Source organism: Artibeus jamaicensis, unplaced genomic scaffold (assembly GCF_021234435.1).
Source record: "Artibeus jamaicensis isolate MK-2021 breed Jamaican fruit bat unplaced genomic scaffold, CSHL_Jam_final contig_685, whole genome shotgun sequence".
Classification (NCBI taxonomy): domain Eukaryota; kingdom Metazoa; phylum Chordata; class Mammalia; order Chiroptera; family Phyllostomidae; genus Artibeus; species Artibeus jamaicensis.
The window spans coordinates 16049092-16070471 of record NW_026521924.1 but is presented as its reverse complement, the minus strand read 5'-3'; the positions used below and the strand labels follow the sequence as shown (position 1 = coordinate 16070471).

The 21380-nt window shown below is 60.6% G+C and overlaps 1 protein-coding gene across 3 annotated transcripts in view; it reads left to right on the top strand.

Moving 5' to 3' along the window:
* The window catches only part of NOL4L (nucleolar protein 4 like), a 131002-nt gene that overhangs the window by 7303 nt on the left and 102319 nt on the right, over nucleotides 1-21380 (top strand). Inside the window, exon 1 of one of the 3 annotated variants that reach the window (XM_053671185.1) lies at nucleotides 983-1559. The exons of the other annotated variants lie outside the window; for them this stretch is intronic. Coding sequence (XP_053527160.1) covers nucleotides 1239-1559 — 321 coding nt within the window. The 5' untranslated portion in view covers nucleotides 983-1238. Of the gene's footprint in view, nucleotides 1-982; nucleotides 1560-21380 lie in introns of those variants that run through there. 3 annotated transcript variants of the gene reach the window in all.

Below are 21380 nucleotides of genomic sequence, written 5' to 3'. Positions count from 1 at the left end.
CTAAGCCCAGCCGAGAGAGGAGGTGGATGGCAGGCCACCTGAGTTTACTCTGCAAGAGATTCTAGGCCAAGGCGCACCCACGAAGGCAGAGTAGTTCAGGCTGAATTTATGGGTGTGTTCGGTGTGCATGATGCCCTGGTGGGGTTGGCTTGAGTGAGGCCACCGGCCAATGTTGACCACGTCCCTGGGGCCTGGGGTTGTCCCAAAGCCGTGGGGCTGGCAGAAGCCAGGCTGGCCAAACTTTGGGGAATTTGGGGTGAGGCTGAGGGGAGGAAGTTGGGAGGCCCCATGGGCTGCAGTTAGGGGTTCCCTAGGGGAACACTGCTCTTCTGGCCTCGGGCTCGCACCAGAGGTCAGGCCAGTTGCCGCGAGGGGAGGGGCCCTGCCCTGTACCTCTAGTGCCGGGCTAAAACCGGGCGGGGCTGTCCGGGGAGGCAGGGACGCTAGTGGCCGGGCGGGGTCGGTGCCCTACTCCCTGTGAGACCGCCAGGTCGACTCGGAGCGCGGCCTGGGAGGCTTGGGCCAGGCCCGGCCCGAGGGAACTCAGTCCCGGGGCTGAGCACTGCGCGCCTGCGGCTCCTGCCCTCCCAGTGGCTGCGGGCGCGGCAGCCTCCGCGCCCCCAGGGGCCGGGCCGGGGCGGAGGCTGGGCCCCGCGGGCGGGCGCGGGAGGGTGGAGGGGACGGCGCCGAAGGCTGCGACGCTCTAACAGGTGGGATCCCGCGGCGTGGTGGAGGCGGGCGCGGGAGGAGGAGGAGGAGGAGGAAGAGCAGCGGCAGAGAGAGCCTGAGCAAGAGCAGGATGAGCCGCGCGAGCTGACAGCCGCCGCCGCCGCCCGCGCCCAGGCTCGGTCTCGCTCTCCGCGCCCGGGGCCGCTCCCCGCCTCCCGCCTCCCCCTGCCGCCCGCGGGGCGGCCCGCCCCCTCTGCACCTCCGGGCCCGGAGCTGCCTCCATCGCTCCTGCATCCCGGCCGGGGGGAGGAGGAGGCGGAGCAGGAGGCGAGCCGGAGCCGCCGCCGCCAACGCCGCCGCCGCCGCCCGAGCAGGACAGAGCGCGCCGCAGCCCCGTGCGTCCGGCCGCCGCCCGTGCCCATCAGGCAGCCGCGCCGGAGCCACACCGCGGGACAGCCCGGGCCGCGGCGCGCCCCGGCCCGGCCCAGCCCAGCCCAGCCCAGCCCAGTCCCTGCACCGGGCGGCCCGGTGGCCGGCCCGCCCCCGAGGGCGCCGGGCGCGGCGGGAGGATGCCGAAGCCGACGCTGCTGCTGCGCGGGGGCTGGGAGCGCGAGCGCAGTCCCGGGGACTCGGAGCTGGGCCGCCAGTTCCGGGACTGGTGCCTGCGCACCTACGGCGACTCGGCCAAAACCAAGACGGTGACACGCAGCAAATACCAGCGGATCACCGAGGTCCTGCAGGGCGGCGGCGGGACGGGCGCGGGCAGCGGCCCGGCGGCCGGCGAGAAAGGCAAGTTCCAGTTCTGGGTGCGCTCCAAGGGCTTCCGCCTGGGCAGCAGCCGGGAACCCAAGATGGGCCAAGTGGTGTATGTGCCGGTCAAGACGGGCTCGGTGAGTGAGAGCACGGCGGCCGCGGGCCGGTCCCGCCGCGGGGCTCGGGGCGGGCGGGGGCGGGGTGGGGGTGTGGGTGTGTGTCCGAACCTGTGTCCCCGAGGCCGTCCGTGTGTCTGGCCCGCTCCAGGCGCACGCGTCCCTGCTCGCCCGCCCGCCCCGGCCCGCCCAGGCTGCGCTCCGGGTTCGGGGCGTCCCTGCCCCCCTCTGCGCCGCTGCCCGGGCCGTGGCCGTGCGGGGCGGGCTGTCCCGGGCCGCTCACCCCGGCGTGTTCCGTCCTCCTGTCCCCTCCCCCCGCCAGCAGGCGGCTTCTCCGAAGCCCGAGCCTCCCCCCCCACCCCGCCCGCCCCAGGGCTGCCTGTCCCGGGCGCCTCGCGCTCCCGCCCCCGGGCCGGCTGGGCGGTGTGTGTGTGTGTGTGTGTGTGTGTGTGCAGGGTGGTGCCGCGGGCGGGGGGGGGTCAGCGGCAGCCACGGGACGGGGACTCCACTCGTCTCCCCAGTGCCCAGGGAGGGGGCCCGCCCGGGCACTGGCGCCCCGACCCCACCCGGGGAGGGGCAGCCCGAGCCGCAGCCTGGCGCAGGAGCAGCCTCCCGCGGGTGGGTGGGGCGCCCCCTCCGCCCCCGGGGCCCCTGGCTCCCCCCGCCCTGGGACGGGGGCGGCCTGTCCTATCCATCCCTGCCCCTCCCCCGTCCCCGGGGCCGGCCCGGTCCGGGCGGGGTGGCGTAGGGGAGGGGGCGGGGAACCGCAGCAGCCGGGAGGGAGGAGGCGGGCTGCCGGGCGGGGGCGTCCCCTCCGGCCCGGGGCGCCCTGGAGAGGGCGAGCGGCGCGGGCCCCGCGGCTCCCCCGCCGGGACCTCATTGTTCTGCAGCGGGTGGGGGCTGGGGGGGTCAGCTGCTCCCGGGGCGCTGCTGAGCTTTGAACTTTCCGTCGCGGAGACCCTCCGCGAGTGCGTCCAGCCCCGGGCCCGCTCGGGCCGGGCCGGCCTTCCTCCCCGCCCCCCGCACTCCCTCCCTGGCCTCGCCCGGCCGGAGCGAGCGAGCGGGGCCGCCCCGCGCCGGCCTCCCTCCCTCGCTCGCTCTCCCGCTCCCCCCTCTGTGCTCCTCCCCCGTCCGGCCCGCCCGCCCCGCGCTCAGCCCGGTCCCCGGCCAGAGCGGGCTCTTCACACACAATTGATTCGGTCGTTACGAAAAGTGCACTTGTCCCCTCCCCCTCCTCCTCCCCCTCCGGCGGCCGCCCGGGCCCGGCCCGCGGGGTGAGGGGGCCGCGAGGGAGGGAGGCGGGAGCCAGGGAGCGGATCCGGAGGCGCCTCCCCCCTCGCCCAGGGGACGGGGCTGCAGGCCGCGGGGAGCGGGGCGCCGCGAGCGCGGAGGGCGGGCGGCCCATCTGCGAGGAGCGCTGATAACCGCGCGGCTGCCGCTGCGGCCGCCAGCAGCCCATCTGCGCCGCTGCCGCCTCGGGCCGGACCCAGAGCAGAGGGCCGGGCCGGGGGCGCGCCGGGGCCCGATTCCCGAAGGGGAAGGCTGGGGCAGGGTCCCACTCGGCGATAGTCAGGGACCACCCCCCACCCCAACCTAAATCAGTGCTCTCCCCCAGACCCAGGGAGCCTGGGTCATAGCCCCCTCCCCCGGCGGAGCCAGGGACCCCTCCCCCGGCCTAAATCAGTGCCCACTTTCCCACGCGGGGAATATGGGTCATTGCCTCTCCCCAGCCTAGGTCAGCCCCTCCCACCCTGCCAGTTCCTATCCCTCTCATTTCTCCCCTGTCTTGGGCTAGTGTCCCTAGCCTAAGTGTGGGTTTTGGAGGTCAGTGACCCGCCAGATGGTAGGCTGGGTCTGTGCCCCTACCTCCTTCATTGCCCCGAGCCATCTAAGCTTCCCAGATCAGTTAGGGCTGCCCCCCACCCCCATCCACTGCATCGGGGTTATCCCTCCCTAGGGAGCTGGGAGCCTTGGCCCAATCTTAGTCTGAGGCAGAAGCCCTCACTGCACCCACTCCTGGAGTTGGGGGGGCAGTGACACTCCTACTTGGCAGCTGGTTCACGGGTTCACTGTGCGGGTGGACCTCCCCTCTAGCTAGTGGGTGTGATAGGGCCGTCCCCCTAACCCCTTAGCCACCCAGCTGTCAAGGTGGACTGAGTGCACACACGCCCATCCAGGCCACATGCAGAAATTGGGTGCTGGGTCTGGGCCCAGTCCGCCAGCCCAGCCAGTCTCTTCATAACCTTCCGGACGCCCTCACTGACCCGCCCTGGCGGCAGGGGCCCCACCAGCCTCTACTGTGGCTCCCAGACCAATAATAAGCCTTCCCCAAGGGACCACCTTCCTGGGAGGCAGAGAAAGGGGACCCAGGCCTCCCTGCCCAGGCTGCCAGAAGGATGACAAACACGACGGACATGCTCTCTTGTGACAACCCGCCCCTCAGACTCCCAATGCCCACCTGCCTAGCCTGCTGGTCCCCAGAGAGCCTGTTAGTTACCTGCCACTTGTCCAGTCAACCAGAGCCAGCCGCGGGAGGTGCCCCTAGTCTTGCCACCCCCATCTTCAAGTACCTTCCTGGGGCTCAGTTATTATTTTTACATTTCCATTTTCCTTTTCACTGATCTAAGAGGAATGAGTCCTGCTGGGAATTCAGGGGTGGCCATTGCCTCTTCCTGAGAGGGGCTGAATGGGACCTTCTTTGAAAGGTGCAGAGGACATCCCCCACTTTCACTGGCCTGCACGGGTACACACACACACTTAAAGTTATTGTTGCCTCTGGTGGCAGTTGGGAAAGATCCTGTAGTTTTGTCCTGGGTGGGTTTTATGAAGGTCATTTGGCCATAAACCTTTGCCCGAGGCATTTGTTTAGCACCCACAGGCCTTGCAAGGGGCACTGGGGCATTGGGATGGGTTGGACTCTGTGCCTGCCCCCGGGGCACATAGCTGTCGGGGAGGTGGGCACAACTGAGGGCACGATCAAGAAGCCAGGCAGAGCAGTTCCAGGAAAGAGGAGGTGTGGGAGTTTGGTCATCCAGCGGTCGAACAGGGGTGCCCTGCCTGGGCTCGAGTCCCAAGGGTAGCTGTGGCGTGTGTCTCTCTTCCATGTTGCCTCCCCCTCCCTGGGCCCCCTTTCCTCCTCCCACAGCCATATGTGGTGTTGTGGTCGGGGCCCTTCCCTGAGTCCGGGCCAGCAGCGGGTCGATGATCTGACACCACTTGTCCTGTCCCATCTGGCCCTGAGCTTTTCTGGGTGTGTGTGACAAAGGCTTAATCTGTCCGGACCGGCCGAGGGCTGAGAGGAGGGCAAGGGGAATTACACTCTGCCTGGGCCTCCTGCAGCTGGGGCCCTGTTGGGGGTGGGGCAGGGCGGGGGTCGAGCAGAAGCCAGGGCGTGGGGGGGGGGGTGGAGAGGCAAGTTGGTCTTCAGTTTGCAGGTTGTCACAGGAAATAGAAGTGGAGGCGGAGGGCTGAGGGGAGGAGGGCGGAGTCCTCCACGCTGGGCACAGGGTGCTCATGGGGATAAGATCTTTTTATGACAAGAGCCAGCCGGGCCTCCCGGCTGGGCAGAGCCCGGGTAGGATTTATTATTTCTTGTGTTTGGACTGCTCCGGCCTCGGTGGCCTGCCAAGCAGGGGAAGCGAGCCCCTCGGGGGCGAGACCCTCTGATTCCGTTCTAGTGTCAGCCACAAAGTGAACCAGCCGCTTTCCTTTTCCTCTGGTGTCGCAGAGGGGGACTGTCTCTGGGGCCTGCGAGGGCCACAGGTTGTGTCTGCAGTGGGACCCTGGGCCATCTGTCAGCACCCTGGACCAGAGAGCTCCAGGCCAGCAGTCCTGGAGAAAGATGTTCTCGGCCCAGCTCCACCATCTTCCAGATGGGAAAACTGAGGCCCTCGAGAGAGGAGGTTTCTGGTGATAGGGAACCAGGACTGGGACACAGATCTTTGTGCTCCACTGTGGCTTCTCTGTGGCCTGTCACACGCCTGGACCCCCCCTCCCAGCCCCGCCCCATTAGGGCCTCATTCCCTGAGGGGAAACTCCAGATTGCCAAACTCCACTCTCAACACCCGGCCCTTGTGAGCTGGACCCCAGGTGTTCTGCTGGCCAAATTGACTAATGGTGGTCTTTTCCCAGTTTGCAGACAGCGTTCATTTGGTGGAGAGCGTTTTCTCAGTCTTCGGTCTTTCTCCCCAGAGCTTTCGTGTAAACCTTTGGCACCTGCGGCCGCTGGTCTGGGCGGGAAATGGCCTCTGACTTAGCTCAGCGTAATATATGCTGTGACCTTCGGTTGAATACCTTAATATTTCCTGCTTTTCTTCCAATTATCACCGCAGTGGCCCTTTCTGGGTTACTTCTCTGTGCCCGTCACTGTGCTGAGACGCTGAAACACGGTGACCTAGCGTGTTCTCGCAGCAGCCCAGGCCTGGGTCGCTATTACCACCATCCCTCAGATGAGTAAACTGAGGCTCACGGAGGCTCGGAACGCCACTAAGGCCACTGCTGATAGGGGCAGTCCCTGAGCTTGGGTACCGCCCACAACCCCCCCAACACGTCCATTCTGACCCTGTCTGAGTTGTCATGCATCCTGACCCAATTTGAAAGCCCAGGTCCTTCATGACAAGCTTTCGGTCCATTACACCTTAATCTGAAGTGGTTTGGGAGACTCCCTCCGGTCAACATGTCTGCAATCACAGGCTGGTGCTCGAGGCAGGATTGGCTCTGTGAGGTGTCCGAGGGCTTTCCTGGGGTTCACTAGCATGGGTATGGGGTAAGAAGAAGGGAGGAGGCCCCTGCTCTCTGGGGTCCTGGGAGACTTCGAGGTGAAAGTTGACAGTGGCGTCTGGCGCGGGCCCCATTTGGATTTCTCACAGCAGACGTGGGCTATTTTGTTAATTAAGCCTCAGTAATTCCGGTGGATATGGTCTTGGGGACTCTGGGGGACTGTATTTTAGAGCTTGGGTGATGCTGGAGGACCAGGTTCTGCCTCTCTGGGGCCTCCCTTCAGGGTCCTGGGTCACCATCTCCTGGGGAGTGGAGACATCGCGCTCCCTTCCCCTCCGGGTCAGACCTGGCGTGAACACCCTCTCCCTCACAGCCCTCCGCAGGCTGCCTTCCCATCCCCGTGTGTCTGAGAGTCAGGAAGCCCATCTGGTATCTTAAAAATGCTTCTGGGAGGACGGGCACTTAGGAAGCCTGTGGCCTGGGCTGCCTGGGGACATGTCCTGCTCGGGCAGACCTGTGTTTCTCCAAGCCAACTCTCACCTTGGGGGGTAGTGGGGGTGAGTACTGCACCCGTGTGCGTGAGTGCCTGGTGGAGCATGTGTGTGCATGTGGGCGCTGGCTGCATGTGCGGGCAGAAGTGTGACTGCGTGGGTGTGAGTGTGCATGTGCCGGCCCATGTGCAGGGTGCGCTGCTGTGTGCTGGGGCAGTGTGCGTGTGTGTGTGTGTGTGTGTGTGTGTGTGTACAGGTGGAGGGGAGCCTGAGTGCTTCGGAGTGTGTGTGATTGTGAGTGCCTGCACGGGCAGATGTGCAAGCACCTGGGGTGAGGGCTTTGGCAGAACTCAGGTGTGCCTGTGTGTGTGTGTGTGCACACATGTTTGGGACCCTATTGAAAAAAACCCCATCGGTCTGGCAGTGCTGCATGGACAGAGGTGTCCCTCATCATAACCAGGCCAGCCTGAGCTGCTGCCCTGGCCACTGCTGCCCCCGGGGTCTCAGCAGCTGCTGCAGCCAAGTGCAAGGGAGGGAGTGGGGAGGAGAGGTAGCACCATGTCCCTGTTCCCATGACAGTGGCCAGCCCCCCCCCCCCAGTTTCTGGCTTTCATCCTCTTCCTCCCCTACCCCCTCCCTACAGGGCAGCAGGAAAAAGCTTGTGACCTTTGCCATGGTGGCACTTAGGAAGCCCAAAGCCAGACACCATGGGGGGCGGGGTGGGTCCAGGACCTGAGAGAGGGTTTGGACCTGTGGGATCCCAACTCAGCCACCTTGTCACATGGGACACGGGCAGGAAGCCTGCCCGACCTCTCCAAGGCTCAGTTTTCTCACCTGGAAAGTGGGCTCCAAAGCCCCACTTTCTGGAGGCTTGGCAAACTAGAAGAGGCTCTCGTCTCATCTGCGGAGGGCACTCTGCTAACTTGTGTCAGGGCAGGCCTGGCCCTGGACCCCAAAGCAGGAGAGGGAGCGGAAGGAAGCTGGGGGGAGGGCCCACCGGGACGGGCAGCTTATTAGAACAAGGACTCGGGAGTCAGCTGTCTGCCCCGGCCGAGTTCGACCTAGAAGGGAGGTCAAGGGCTTGGGGTTTCAAGCTGCAGGTCTCTGGTTTCAAATCCCAGCTCTACCCTTTTACCAATTTAACCTTAGTTTTTTTATCTGTAAAATGGAGCTGGTAATCCCATCTCCTTCATAGGACAGGTGTGAGGGACCAATGTGAAGACGAGCGTGTTAACGCACGCAGACTCTGAAGCATGTGGATAGCAAGTCCTAGGGCATGTCAGACGCCGTGTGGTCTTGCCGAGCCTCACTTTTCTCATCTGGAAGATGGGGATGGTGATTAAAGATCCGATAGGTATTAAATGGGACAGTGGAAGTGAAGCACCCAGCAAAGTTCCTGGCACATAGTAGGTGGGCAGCAACTATGCGTTCACTAGGGACTGTGTCTTAGTCATCTCTCTACCTGCAGCACCATTGGGAGCCCAGATGATGGCGTACTGAACACCAGGGAAGGCTCGGTGAAGAACATATAGTTTGGCGTAAGCGCCTGGAGCTGCGGACGTGAATGCTTGGGGCCTCTCTCTGCCCTTGCTGGCTCCGCCCCTCCTGTGAGCCTGTTTCCCTAGTTATTGTGCAGTGAAGCCTCCTGTGGTCCCTCCTGCCTCCAAATCCCCTCCTGGTGCTGGAGGTGCTGACGCCAGAGGTCAGGGTGCCACAGGGGAGAGGACGGAGGCTTTACCAAGGTCTGCAGTCACCCGCCAGGTAGAAAGGTAGAAGGATGAGCCTCCCGGAGGCTTCTCACACACCCCCATTCCCACTCCTGCCTGGAAGCCTGAGTTCTGGACCCTGGGGTCTTGCAGAGAGTACAGTGAGGCCGGGGCAAGGGTTACTTCCCTCGGCAGGGGTCTGAGCACATCTCCCATGTTTTCAAGCCCCTGCCAGGTGCCAGACACTTCATTTCGTTGACTCTCCCCTGGATTCTGTGGGGTGGATGAGAGCCTGGCAGGGCGCAGGTTCCGTGACTGTCTAATCCTCCGCGCCCTGGGACGCAGAGGCAGGGGTCCACAGGTGCTACAGCCCGCCGCCCCACCCCAGGCTCATGACGCCCCCTCATCTGCGGGCACTCCACAAAGGCTTCTCAGAGCTCAAAGCAGTCCTCCCACTGGCCCAGACCCAGCCTGGTGGAAGACAGATGCCACCCCTCCCCCTTGCCCCTTCCCTTCTCATCTCAACTGCAGCCTGGGCAGGCTGCCCGGGGTAGGGGAGAGAGGGGAGTTGGGAGGCTGGGCCTGTCCTCTCCCCACAAGGTCATCGACCCCCCTCGGCATCCAGTCCTCTCGGCCGCCCTGGGACACCGGGCCTCTAGGCTGCAGATGGCGGAACTAGGGTTGAAAGTAGAGAAAATTCACTGAGGGTCCCGCACACCCACAGAGCACCAGTGCTGGGTGTGTGGCCCTCTGGTTCCCAAACCCCATGGGCCATTCATTCATTCACCTGCTCACTCATTTGCATCTTCCACTGTCCTTCCCGTAGAGGCAGCTCCATGTTTCTTTTTCTCAGGCCATACCTGGGGTCATTTTTCACTTTTTTTCTCTTATTGACCACCCTACCTCATCCAGCCATTTTCAAATCTGTTGATTCTACCTTCTAAGTACATCTCCAAGTTTACCTTCTCACCTTTACTGCCACTGCCACCAGCCTTGTCCAAGCCTGGAGATGCATCCACCTCCCCAGGAGGCCCTGTGTCCTCTCTAGCCCCCTGCGGTCCCCTCCGTAATCCAGAGGAAACTTTGCAAAAAGCAAGTCAGATTCTTTCCCTCGGCTCAGAACCCTCCAAGGCTCCTGTCTCACTCAAAGCACGAGCCAGAGTCTTTCCCGAAGCCTACAAGGCCCTGCACAATCTGACCCAGGCTGCCTGCTCCCCTCACCTCCTTCCTCTCTCTCCTTGCTCATTCAGGCTGGGCCACACTGGCCTCCTTGTTATACTGCAGACGGCCAGACACGGTCCTGCCCCAGGGCCCTTGCACTGGCTGTTCTCCCAGATGGCAACACTCTTCCCGCAGATCTCTGCCTGGCTGCCTCCCGCCCCTCTGGGGTCTGCGCTCCCGTGTTGCCTCCTCCCTGATCACCCAGCCAAGACCACCTTAGGTTGCTCGGATCTTCTCCCTCAACCCCTTTCTACTTAATTTTTCTCCTTGGCGTTTATCAACCCCTGACATCAGTTAGATGATAGATAGATAGATAGATAGATAGATAGATAGATAGATAGATAGATATGGATATAGATATATAGGTATAAATATTTTTACTAGTTTATGGGTTTAGTGCAATATATGTCTCCTCATAAAGCTATGAGCTCTACCAGGCAGACCTGTCTGTCTCGTTCACTGCTGTAGCCCCGAGGCCCAGAATGGCCCTTGCCCCTAGGGGGCTCCCTGCTGGGGTGGGTGGGAGAGACAGCCGTGGCAGCAAACATCTCCGAGCTGGAGTGTGAGCAGTGCTCACCCAGGTCTGCACTCAGACAGCGGCAGGTGTCCCGGGGCCCAGACTCATCCTCCTGCTCCAGGGTGTCCATGGGACATGGACACCGTCAGGGAGGTGACATCTGAGCTGGACCTTGAGGACTGAAACAAATTTTTCAGCAAGAGCAGAACAGGGGAAGCTCATCCTGTGGAGTGGAAGTATGAACAAGGGCTGGGAGGTGGCACAGGTTCAGGTGGGGTGAGCGCCCAGTGTGTGCGACGGGGACCCAGGCCCCATCGCTGGAGAGGCCTGTCCTGCAGAACGTGTTAGATGGGGCGGGATGGGGAACTGGTCAAATCAGCATGAGAACAGCTCTGGGGTAGAGAAGGGATGAGCTGGTGAAATTGGTTGAGGCCAGATGGAGGAGAAGGGTCTGGAAGCTGCTCAGAGGAGCTCGTGTGTTATCATCAAGGAGAGCAAGGAGCTCACCGCAGGGGGGCGGTAAGTAGAGGGGAGGTAAGGTCAGGTTTGGGTTTTAGAGGAACCTTCAAAATGCTGTGGCGAGAGGGAGATGTGTTCCCGAGAAGGACAAACAGGAGGCTGAGAGGCAGGTGCAGGGAGAGAAGGCCGGACGCAGAAGCTGGCGGCAGAGCTGGGACCCGAATGCAGGTCCGCTGTTGGCCTTGCCGCCCTCCGGCCTTCCTGATGGGGCTCCACCTGGCAGAGCCCTTGTTGCCCGGGCAGGCCCCTCTCCATATACCCTCGGAAATAACACCCCCACTGTTGAAGCGTTCGGTTCACGCCACTCGCTGGCCTGGGACAAAGAGGAGGGGCTGTTTCCTCAAAGGACAAAAGGTCGAGTGGCTGGGACTGGGTGACCTGGGAGGTGGGGGGCTAGGGAAGCGCAAGGGTCATGGCTGACCCTGTATTCTTGGGTGGAAAGAGGGGTGTTTATGGCACCAGAAATGCACAAGGATGCACAAATCTGGGCTGAAGGCACAGGGGCAGGGTCCAGTGGGCGAAATCCAAGCACCGTCCTGCAGGCCAGTGGTGTGTGGCGTGGGCGAGCCTGGAAGAGACCTGGTGACTCAGGCCTCAGTGGGGCGGCTCGGAGTCATCCTGCTCACGGGGCCCCCTTCCCGGCCTGGAGCCTCTCCCGCCCCGGCTGGGACCCGATGCAGGCTCCTGGGAGGCCTGTGCTTGGGAGGATGACTCATCGTTTTCTCAGCACCCCTGGGCCGAGGAAATGTTCGAGGAGACGCGGGGCCCTTCCTTTGGCAGACCAGGCCGACTGGATGCTGGTGGGTTGAGAAAAAAATGCACCCAGGCCCGGAGCCTTGTCTGAGAGCGTCTCAAGTGCGTCTCTAAGAGCCCCCCGCTTTCACGGTCTCGAGTCATCCCCAGTCACCCTGGGAGGCCAGTATGACCCCATTCTACAGGTTAGCAAACCAAGGCACAACCTCCGCTAGGAATCCAGCTAAGGAACCACTTGGTGCCTTAGTTTCTTCGTCTGAAAAATGGGTCTGATGATGGTCCCACCCCTACAGGGTTGCTGGGAAAACCCCAGGAGAGAATTATGTGAAATGCTTAAAGAGTGGGATGGTCCTTTTTGTGGGGATGTGGGGCAGAGTCTGCTCAGGCAACAGGACCTCCACCAGGTAAAGTGACCACAGGGAAGGGAGGCCAGAGCGTGACGTGAGCACCACAGACCCGAGTTTGAACTCTAGCTCTGCCACCAGCTTCCTGGGTCCGGGCAAACGGCTTGCCTGCTCGGATCCCTGGCCCACTCTGTGTAGGTGGGGGATAACCCACGCCCTGCGGGGTGGTTGGGAAGATGCCATAAAACCAAGCTGGCCGGGCAGGCCACAGGGTAGGGGCTGCTGTTCCATATTGAGGTCCCTTGGAGGACCCCCTCCCCACTTGTTAGGAGACCCTGTGTGGGGTGATAGGGAAGCCTGGGCCAAGGTGGGGAGAGGCGGGGAGGCAGTTCAGAGAGTTCAGGGTGGGAAGCTCTGTGGGGGTGAGGCCTCCCCGGGAGATCTGAGGCTGCGACCGGAGCAGGCTGAGGGGCAAAGGGTTTCACATTGACCGTGAGGCTGCTGCAGGCCAGCAGAGTAGTGGGGAGTGCGGAGGCAGAGGCTGGGTCCTGGCTCTGCCACTGACCGGTGTGCATTCTTGGGCCAGTCTGTTCTTCACGCTGAGCCTGCTTCCTCACCTGCAGAACGGGGCTGTGACGGCATCGGCTTCACCTACACCCTCTGCTACCTGTGTTCTCTCTTTATACACTGCTATAATCTATAGTGTAGAAGCACCTGTACTGGGGTGTGGACACATAGTCCAGCTCTCAATAAAAGGACGCTGTAATTAGGATTGATTAGGAGTGTGATCAAGTCAATAACTCCAGAATCTATCACAAGGCCATAAGGAGCAGTGCTGCTGAGCTGGGCGGTGGAACCCAGACTGGTCCCAGGTTTGAACGGAGCTCCATGACTCGCCCGCTAGACGACCTTGATTGCCTGCTAGACGACCTTGAAATGGGTAGTTATTCCTTCCAGGGCCTCAGTTTCTTCCTCTACAAAATAGGCTCAGTGCGAGTATTTCCCATCACTCAGCTTGCTGTGTGGATGTGAAGAGAGAGAGATGCCACGTGAGTTACTTAACACAGAAAACGGAAGTGGTCTCTGCTTGTGCCTGTGCTCTGGCCGTGGCATTGGACCTGGGGGTGCAGAGTCTGGGCAGGACCAGGGGACACTGGAGCGGAGAACTGCAGAAGGGACGATGGCCAGAGGCAGAAGAGAGTGGAGGAGGGGTGTGTGTACTGGAGGGGAAGGCTTCCGGGAGGAGGTGTGATCAGCTGGACCTGTTCCCGAGGATGGATGGACCCCACCCCCCCGAAACTGAATGAGACAGGGTCTTGATGGAAGCCAGAGGGCAGAGGGAAGGCGCTGAGCCAGAGCAGGTGGGAAGGAGAGGCTAGAAGTCCTGATGGTCCAATCAGAAGCTGGCTGTCAGGGAAGGAGGGCAAGGTCCAGGCTGCCCGTTATGGGACCACGAGTGGGCATTCTTCCTGGGGAGAGAGCCCCGGGTTCAAATCCTGCATCACCAATCAGCTGTGAAGCAAAGCACCATGGACACATCTCAGCCTCTCGGAGCCTCCATTTCCACATCCATAAAATGGGGATAATGACATCAGCTGCATTTTAGGGTGGTGTGGGGATATGCAGAGAGGCATGAAGTACCCAGTCAGTGCCTGCTACCCAGTAAAGACGATCCTGGCCTGACACAGCTCGTATTTGTTTCGTGCTTGCTACGTGCTGGGCACTCTGCTGGATACTTATGCCCAAGACCTCATGTGAGTGTTCAAACAAGGTTATCATTATGATCCTCCTCTTGCTGCTGAAGGTGTTGAGGCTCAGAGAGGTGAAGTAACATGTCCAAGGTCACACAGCTGGTAAGAACCAGCACAGGGACTTGAGCCCGGGCAGCAGAGAAGTGTGTCCTCGGCTCCCTAAGTCACCCAGCCTCTTGACAAGGATCAGGTCCTGGGGACCCCTCTTGTATTCCATGGGCTTGGACAAGGCCCCTCCCCAAGATGGGGAGGCAGCCGTGAGTCTGTCCGGCAGCCCGTGCTGACGCCGGGACGGGTTGCTCAGGCACAGACAGGGTCTACTGGTGGGGTTGAGGGATTCCGTGACTAAGGGAAGGTCAGGGAGTGGTGCAGAGCCCCACAGCCAGCCAGCCAGTCAGCCAGCGTGCCCCCCTTCAGCCGAGACGGGGGGGGGGGGGGAGGGAGGACGCCTTGTGCCCACCTGCGTGAGACAAGGCTCAGCCTTACACCCAGGCCACAGCCAGCTGCCAGCAATCCCCAAAAGAGAGGGGTGGTCAGTGCCTGCTCTGCATGGCACTGATGGGGATCGGGGCAGGGAGCGGGTGCCACAGAAGCTGGGGAAGAACTAGGGAGGGCACTTATGAAGAGGGCAGCCATGGAACGAGCAAGTGTGGACAAAGGAGCACAGAGAGGTTTGTTTTCAAGGTAACACACGCATGACTTAAAGCTACAACAACCACAGAATAGCCGCCCCAAGGGGGTGAGAAGTGCCCAGACCACCCATCCCCCTCCAGAGGGGTTCAGTCCTTCACATGTCAGTCCCTCCCTGAAATACACGGCCCTGGAGCTGGGCTGTCTGAGTTTGAATCCTGAATCTTCCATGTACTTGCTGTGTGACTCACTCAACTTACTCAGCCTTTCTGTGCCTCAGTTTCTGCATTTAGAAAGTGGGGGTAATGGTGGGACCTGCCTCTCTGTGTTGTTGTAAGAGTCAGGGCTTCGGAAGCCTGGCCGAGGGCGGGGCCCTCCGTTAGGGGCTCTGTGAGCCCCAGCCGTTACTATAGTCGCTGTCACTGCTGTTATTACTGGGACTGCTGTTATGCGCATGCCCAGCTCCCCGTGCAGCCCCAAAGCTCAGCGTTTGCAGCTTCTGCCCTTTTAGGCAGAGGTGAGAGGTCAGCCCGGAGGTCAGCCCAGTGACCTCGGATCTTGAAGCAGGCGTTTGGTGTGGAGAGGTTTTCTGTCCTCGGCTGAGCCCCAGGAATTAGCCGCTGCCTCGTCCAGGGCTCATAATGGGGGGGACTCGATCTGCTGCCCCTGTGTGGGGTTTTGGGACCCAGGTGAGAGGCGGAGCCTGGAGCCTGGCTCATGGCAAGGCTCTGTGATCTGCAGTGGTTGCAGTTATTTTAAGGAACCCAGACAGACATGGGAAATCACCAGCAAACACTACAAGGCTGTGGCCATCCCTTCATTCACTGGCTCGTTCGGCACACTTCTGATGGCATCCGCTCTGTATCAGGTGCTGCGCACTCACTGCGCAAAGATTTACTGAGCACCTGCTATGTGGCAGGAGGGTGACTAGGACAGGCTTGATCTCTGCCCTCCCAGAGCTGGGAGGCCCAGGCACCCCCACTGGCGGGTGGTCGGGGCACACTAGGACCTGGCGGGCCATCCAGCTAGTTGGCTCCGGCAGCCTGGCCCCTCTCCAGTTGCGCCAGGCTTGCTGAGCTCAGGGGGCCAGCTCTGCCCCGTGTCCCCAAGCTAGCTTTGCTACCCCCAGGTCCAGCTCCTCTGAGTCCCCCTTTCCCAGGGAAGGAGGACTCTGGGGGCGTGGGGAGTACAGGGCCCTTCCCGTCACTCCCCTCCCACCCAGTGCTTGTCCCCTCCTGCCCAGTGGCAGCACTCACAGTCCTTCCTCCTGTCTCCTCCCTGTTTCACACAGCTGCCGAGTGTCGTGTTAGAAAGTAAACCTGACCGTGTTCCTTCTCTGCTCAAAACCTTCTAGTGGGTCCCCATTACCCCCGAGAAAAGCCACCAAGGCCTACAAGGCTTGGCTCTGGCCCTTGTCTCCACCTTCTGGGCTCCTGCTCACTGTCCTTTGGCCTCACTGGCCTCTAGGCTGTTCCTCAAGCCCTCACTAGGCTTGGGTGAAATGTCACCTCCTCTGTGAGGCCTTCCCTGACTGCCTTTTCCAAATGCCCGTCATTCTCCAGCCCTTTAACTTCAGAACCCTATCAGCCTCTGATAGACCGTGACTTTGTGTGTTCCTCCTGGGCTCCAGGGGGACAGGGATATTTGCCATCTCGCTAACAGCTGTGTCCCCAGCACCTGGTTCATAGTAGGCATTCAGTAAATATTCAATGAATACCTCAAGCTTTTCGATTCTCCTCTTTGTGCCTCAGTTTCCTCCTCTGAAAATGGCAGATCAGGGCTGTTATGGGGCCGACATGAGGGCCGGCATGCTGGCTGAGGTCCATTGAGGGCTGTCTGACCTGTCCACCAAGCAGGTCCGTCCAGTCCAGGGGCTGAGAGAACCAGAGGAGGCTGGCAGGTCAGCAGGTGGTTACGAAGGCCTGGTCAAGCCCCTGGTAGAAGCATTTGGACTCCTTTCTGGTCAGCTGGGAAGCCCAGGTAGGGCAGGGACACAGCTGTGGAAAGAAGGGAAGAAAAACTGGCTTGAAGGGAGCCCTGGGGCTGGGGAGGTGGGGCTAGGTGCTCCCTTAACGGTGCCCCAGGAAGCCAGATCTCAGGCACTGGGAGCTATTGAGTATTGCTGAACAGGGGAACACAGGGAAGGAGACGTTTAGAAGCTGAGTCTGGTCCATTGTGTACAGGGCAGAGACTGGAGTCTGAACCTCAAGGGAGGCTCTAGGTTCTAGGGCCCAGCAACTCAAACTCGAGCAGAAGCTAGTGAAATGAGCTGGGGGGGAGAGGGTCTGCAGGCTGGATCGAACAGTCTCCTCCTCCTCTCTCATCAGCAGCTTTGGTCTCTGTAAAAGCTTCTTCATCATTCATTCATTCACTCACTCATTCATTCATTCAACAATTTGGCAAGAGCCTCCTGGGGTGCAGTGGTGAACCCCACAGATGTGGGCTGTGGGGAGTGCAGGTCCTTTCCTGTCACTTGGGGCAGAGCTCAGGCTGCAATGGGAGGGACAGATGCTGTGGGACATGGCAGTTGGTGGTGGTGGCAGTGATGGTAGTGGTGGTGCTGATGATGGTGATTGTGGTGGGGACGATGGCGGCGATGACGATGGGGCAGTCGTGGTGGTGACGGCAGTGTGTCAGCTCACATTCACGGCGTGCTCACCGGTGCCAGGCCTGATCTGAGTGCTTCCTGCGTGTTTGCACAATGGACGCCTGCAACAGCCCGTGAACCGCCGAGATCTTAAGCAACTTGCCTGAGGCCCCCTGTGAGCAAAGGGCGGCACCCGGATGTGAGCTGGGGCAGGCCGGCTGACCAGCAGCTGCTCCCAGCTACGGCCACCTGCCACTGCAGCTGTAGCCGCCCCCCTCAGGTCCCGCCCTTGCCTCCTGGGCCCCGCACAGGAGCACGCGCGTGAGTCTGACTCGCCTGAGCAGCGTTTGAGATCTGGCATCGCAGCAGCAAGCTTGGGCGGTTGATTTGAGCCCTCACTCCAGAACCATCCTCCGGGGAGGTCACCAGGAAGGCAAGGAATCATCACCCACACTGTGGCAGTTGATGTTGCTGGGGGAAATCCCACATCCCAAATCAGGATGCGAGAAAGGAAAGAAGGTGCTGTTCTGAGCCCTGCCCCTGGCATCTGGGATGGGAAGGGGGCAGGTGGGAGCCAGGGTCCCTCAGGTGGACAACTGCACACACCACCCCCCTTGCTGCTTCCCTCGCATGGGCCCCAGGAAGGGGCTCTTTTCCCACCCACTGCGGACCCCCATGCCTCAGGAAAGGGCAGGGAGGCAGGATCCAGGCACTTGTACCCCAGTTCCAGCAAACCCAAGCAGATCCTGTGCCAGTGAGGGGAGGGGCCAGAGCAGAAGGCCTGAACCTAAATGCTGCCTCTGGGCCCCAGGGTGCCCAGGGACCCACCACTTTCCCTCTGCAGGCGTCAGTTTCACTCCCTTGTGCACATCCGGGGGTGGGCAAAAGTAGGTTTACAGTTGTGAGTATGCAAAACACAGTTTATTCTTGTATTATTACTTATTCATTATTGTATTTTATATTTGTATTGTAACTACAAACGGATTTTTGCCCATCCCTGTGTTTATGAAGCAACTGCTCTGTGGAGACATAGGTGAAAATCTCTGCCCTCCAAGAACTGGCAGTCTAATGGGGGCCGGCGCTGCGAGAGAACCAAGGGGAGGGCCCAGCCGGTCAGAGGCCGGTGAATGCTGTGAAGAAGGAACACACAGAGTGAGCGGAATTAGAGGTGCTGGGGGGAGGTACTGGGATTTTAAACTGAGAGGGCCTCACCGGGGAGGTGCCATTGTAAACAGAGTCCTGAAGGAGGTGCAGAGCAAGTTACGCAGATACTTGGTAGAAAAGCATTTCAAGTAGAGGGAACTGTAGGTGCAAAGGCCCTGAGGCAGGAGTGTGTCTGGTGGGTTTGAGGAACTGCAAGGAGGCCAGCATCCCCACCCTCTGTATTTAGAAATCAAAAGACCACATTTTACCCCCTGAGATCTTTTTCTAAAAAGCTTTTCATTTATTTTTTAAAGAGCGGGGGAGGGAGGGAGAAAGAATGGGAGAGAAACAGTGATGAGTGAGAGAAACATGGATCAGCTGTCTCTTGCACACCTCCAACTGGGGACCTGGCCCAAAATCCAGGCATGTACCCTGACCAGGAATCGAACTGGCAACCTTTCAGTTCACAGTGTGGGGCTCAGGCCACTGAGCTGCACCAGACAGGGCACCCCTTGAGAGCTTATACCTCAGAACAAAATCCCTTCAGAATCCTCAGAGCCCATCCCAGTGAGAGCTGGTGATGCCTGCGGCCTGCATGGCGCTGGGGCCGGGGCCTTGCTGCCTGTCTCTTCAGCCTGTAGGGGGATTTTAAGACCCACAGGGGCTCAGAAAAGAGCACACCATCATCCTGACTCCTCACTCCTAGTGGCTGACTCTCAAACAGCTGTGGCTTCCAATCCTGGGTGCAACCGCCTTCTGGCCATGTGACCCGAGGCAACCCACTCTCTGCGCCCCAGTGCCCTCATCTGCAGAAAGGGTGCACAACGCCTATATGTTAGGTTGTAGGAGACACATCAGGAAGTGTGTGTAAGTGCCCAGCCTTGTGCCTGCCTGTAGGAGGTGCTCAGTAAATGTTTAAAACCGGAGCCTAGCATTTGTAAGGCTTTGAAATGTTTTCACAACAGCTGGGAATTTATCCTATCACTTGAGTCTTCTAAGAATCGCAGGAAATAATAGCCTGACTCACGGGGGGGTAAACTGAGACTTGCAGAGGGTGAGTGACTTGCCCAAGGTCACAGTGAGGCAGGGCTGATGGAGGGCTCAGGCATGGGTCTCCTGGCTCAGGAAACCCCTCAGATTCGGGGGGAATGGCAATGGCCCTGAGCCTGCCTTCCCGAGCAAGCACATGTGTGCACATGCGGACACATCGCCAAGCAACAAGAGCGACCTTCAGATTTGTGGTCCGGAGCAGGTTTTGTAAGGCCCGGCTTGGTGGGTTGGAAGGTCTGTTGTGAGGATGTTGAAAAGCTCAGAGGGTGGGGAAGCTCAGGCCACAGGCAGGCAGAGTCTGGGGCAAGTCCCTGAGAAGAGGAAGAGGTCTGGGCTCATGTGATTGTCCACTCAGCCTGTCTGTCCATCCAGTGTCTGGCCTTGCTGGGCAGGTCAGTCTGGGTCTCCAGACTGGTCTCCCAGCAGCCTGGTCCCTAGTGCCTGTCCTCCAGATGACTGTCCCAGTCAGCCTGCAAGCCTCGGAACAGCCCTGGGGGTGAGGGGCACTACAAATGAGGAAGCTGAGCTTCAGAGAGGAGCGTGCCCAGCTGACAGGGGAGCCAGGATGTGGATCCAGGCCTGCCTGATCTAGCACCAGCACTGGCCATTCCTCCTGGGGCGCTAGTCCATAGCTAAGCTCGGGGCCGCAGGCAGCTTTGTGCAAGAGGACCCCTTCCTCCCTTCGCCCACCTTCCTGGCCACAGTCTGGCCTCCTAACCCTTGACGGAAGGCCCTGCCCACCAGTCTCTGCTCCTTAGTCACTGCAGCCTCAGCCCTCATCTCATGGGGCCCAGGGGGTTCTGGCCCCGCCCTGCAGCCTGCGGGGGGGGGGGGGCACAAGAAGTCAGAGAGCCCAGCCTCATTCAGGGCCTTGGACCCTAGACGGCCTTTCCCCAGTGTCTACACATCTCAGGAGCTTCTCGGCTCATTTTTCTAGGTGAAGAAACAGAGGCATGAGCAAGAAAAGTCATGTCCTGAAGCACACAGGACATGAGAGCTGAGCTGGATTCCAGAGTCCATGCTTTTTCTGTAATGCAGCTGTGTGCCCTCAGTTTCCTCAACTGCGACTCAGGAGAATGGAACTGGACGGACCCGATTTAGAGCACAGTGGGAACAGCACAAACTCAGTGAGATGGGCCGAGTTCAAATTCTAGCTCCTTCACTTCCTAGCAGGCTGGCCTCGGGGAGCCACTTCATCCCCCCATGCCTCCGTTTTCTGGCCCAGGAGTGGGGCTGAAAGCATTGTCACCCCTGGGGCTGCTGTGAGGCTGGGGGAGCAGCAGTGCAGGACGCCCAGAAAACGATGGAACGCAGGCGTGGTCCTTAGCTTGGAAGTCGCTGAGGTTCCTGCCCCCCCCCCACCGTGCTCGGGTGCTGGGGCGGATGGCAGGAGACATTTTCATGCGCTCCTTTGCTCTTCCTGGGGTGTGGCCCAGTGACTCAGACAGAATGGGGACAGCGTGTGGATGTGTCCTGTGGACAGACAGACGTCTAGGGAGCCTGTCGTGGTGGGCAGCACGAGGTGGGTAGTTCTGTGACGTGGACGTGAGACTGCACCGGGCAGCAAAGGGCGCCTTTGTCCCCTTTGTCTCCTCTCGTGCAAATTAGCAATTACCTTTTCTGCTCCTGCAAGCTCGGCCTTTCCTGGGAGAATTGCTCCAAAGCAGCCACTGAGCAAGCACAGCCGCCTGGCTAATTAGCGGGTATCCACTGGGGACAGGCACAGGGTCTGGTGGCCAGAATTGGGGCTACAGATGCCTGCCGCTGGTGCCAGCTCAGCTGGGAGACGAGGCAGTGTCCTGGGCTCCATGGCTTTTCCACTGTGGGGTTCAGATACTGGCCATGTGGCTTTTTAGCTGCGGGACCTCGTGTTAGTCGCTTTCTCTCTCTGGGCGACAGTTTCCTCATCTCTGACTTCAAGACTGTGTGGGTTTGGAGCCTGGCGCCATCATGAACAGGTGGTGTTACTACCCCTGTTACTGTCACCGCAGCCACTGCCTGTGCCGGCTCAGGTGGGAGAATGCGAGAAATGCAAGCCCAGTGACAACCCTTGGGGACCCTGTACGGCCACTTTAGCATCACAGGCAGCAGAGCCCAGTGAGGCCACAGGCCCTTAGACAAGAGAAAGGTTTAATCTCTCTGAGCCTAACCTTCCTTTTGCTTCCTTAAGGATGGAACAATCCAGATTCTGTGTAGTCCTGTGCCTAGAACAGGGCCTGATCTGGAGTAAGTGCTAATGAAGGTGGAGCTCCTGCTGCCCCTCCTCTTCCACCCCTCCCCTGCCCCCCTCCTCCCCAGGCCTCAGGAGCACACAAGAGGGGGGGGCGGCAGCAACTCCTGTAGGAAAAGTGGGTTGAAAAGGCTGCCCGTGGCCTGGGGTGGTTAGGAAAAGGCTCCAGAGGAGGGAGGGT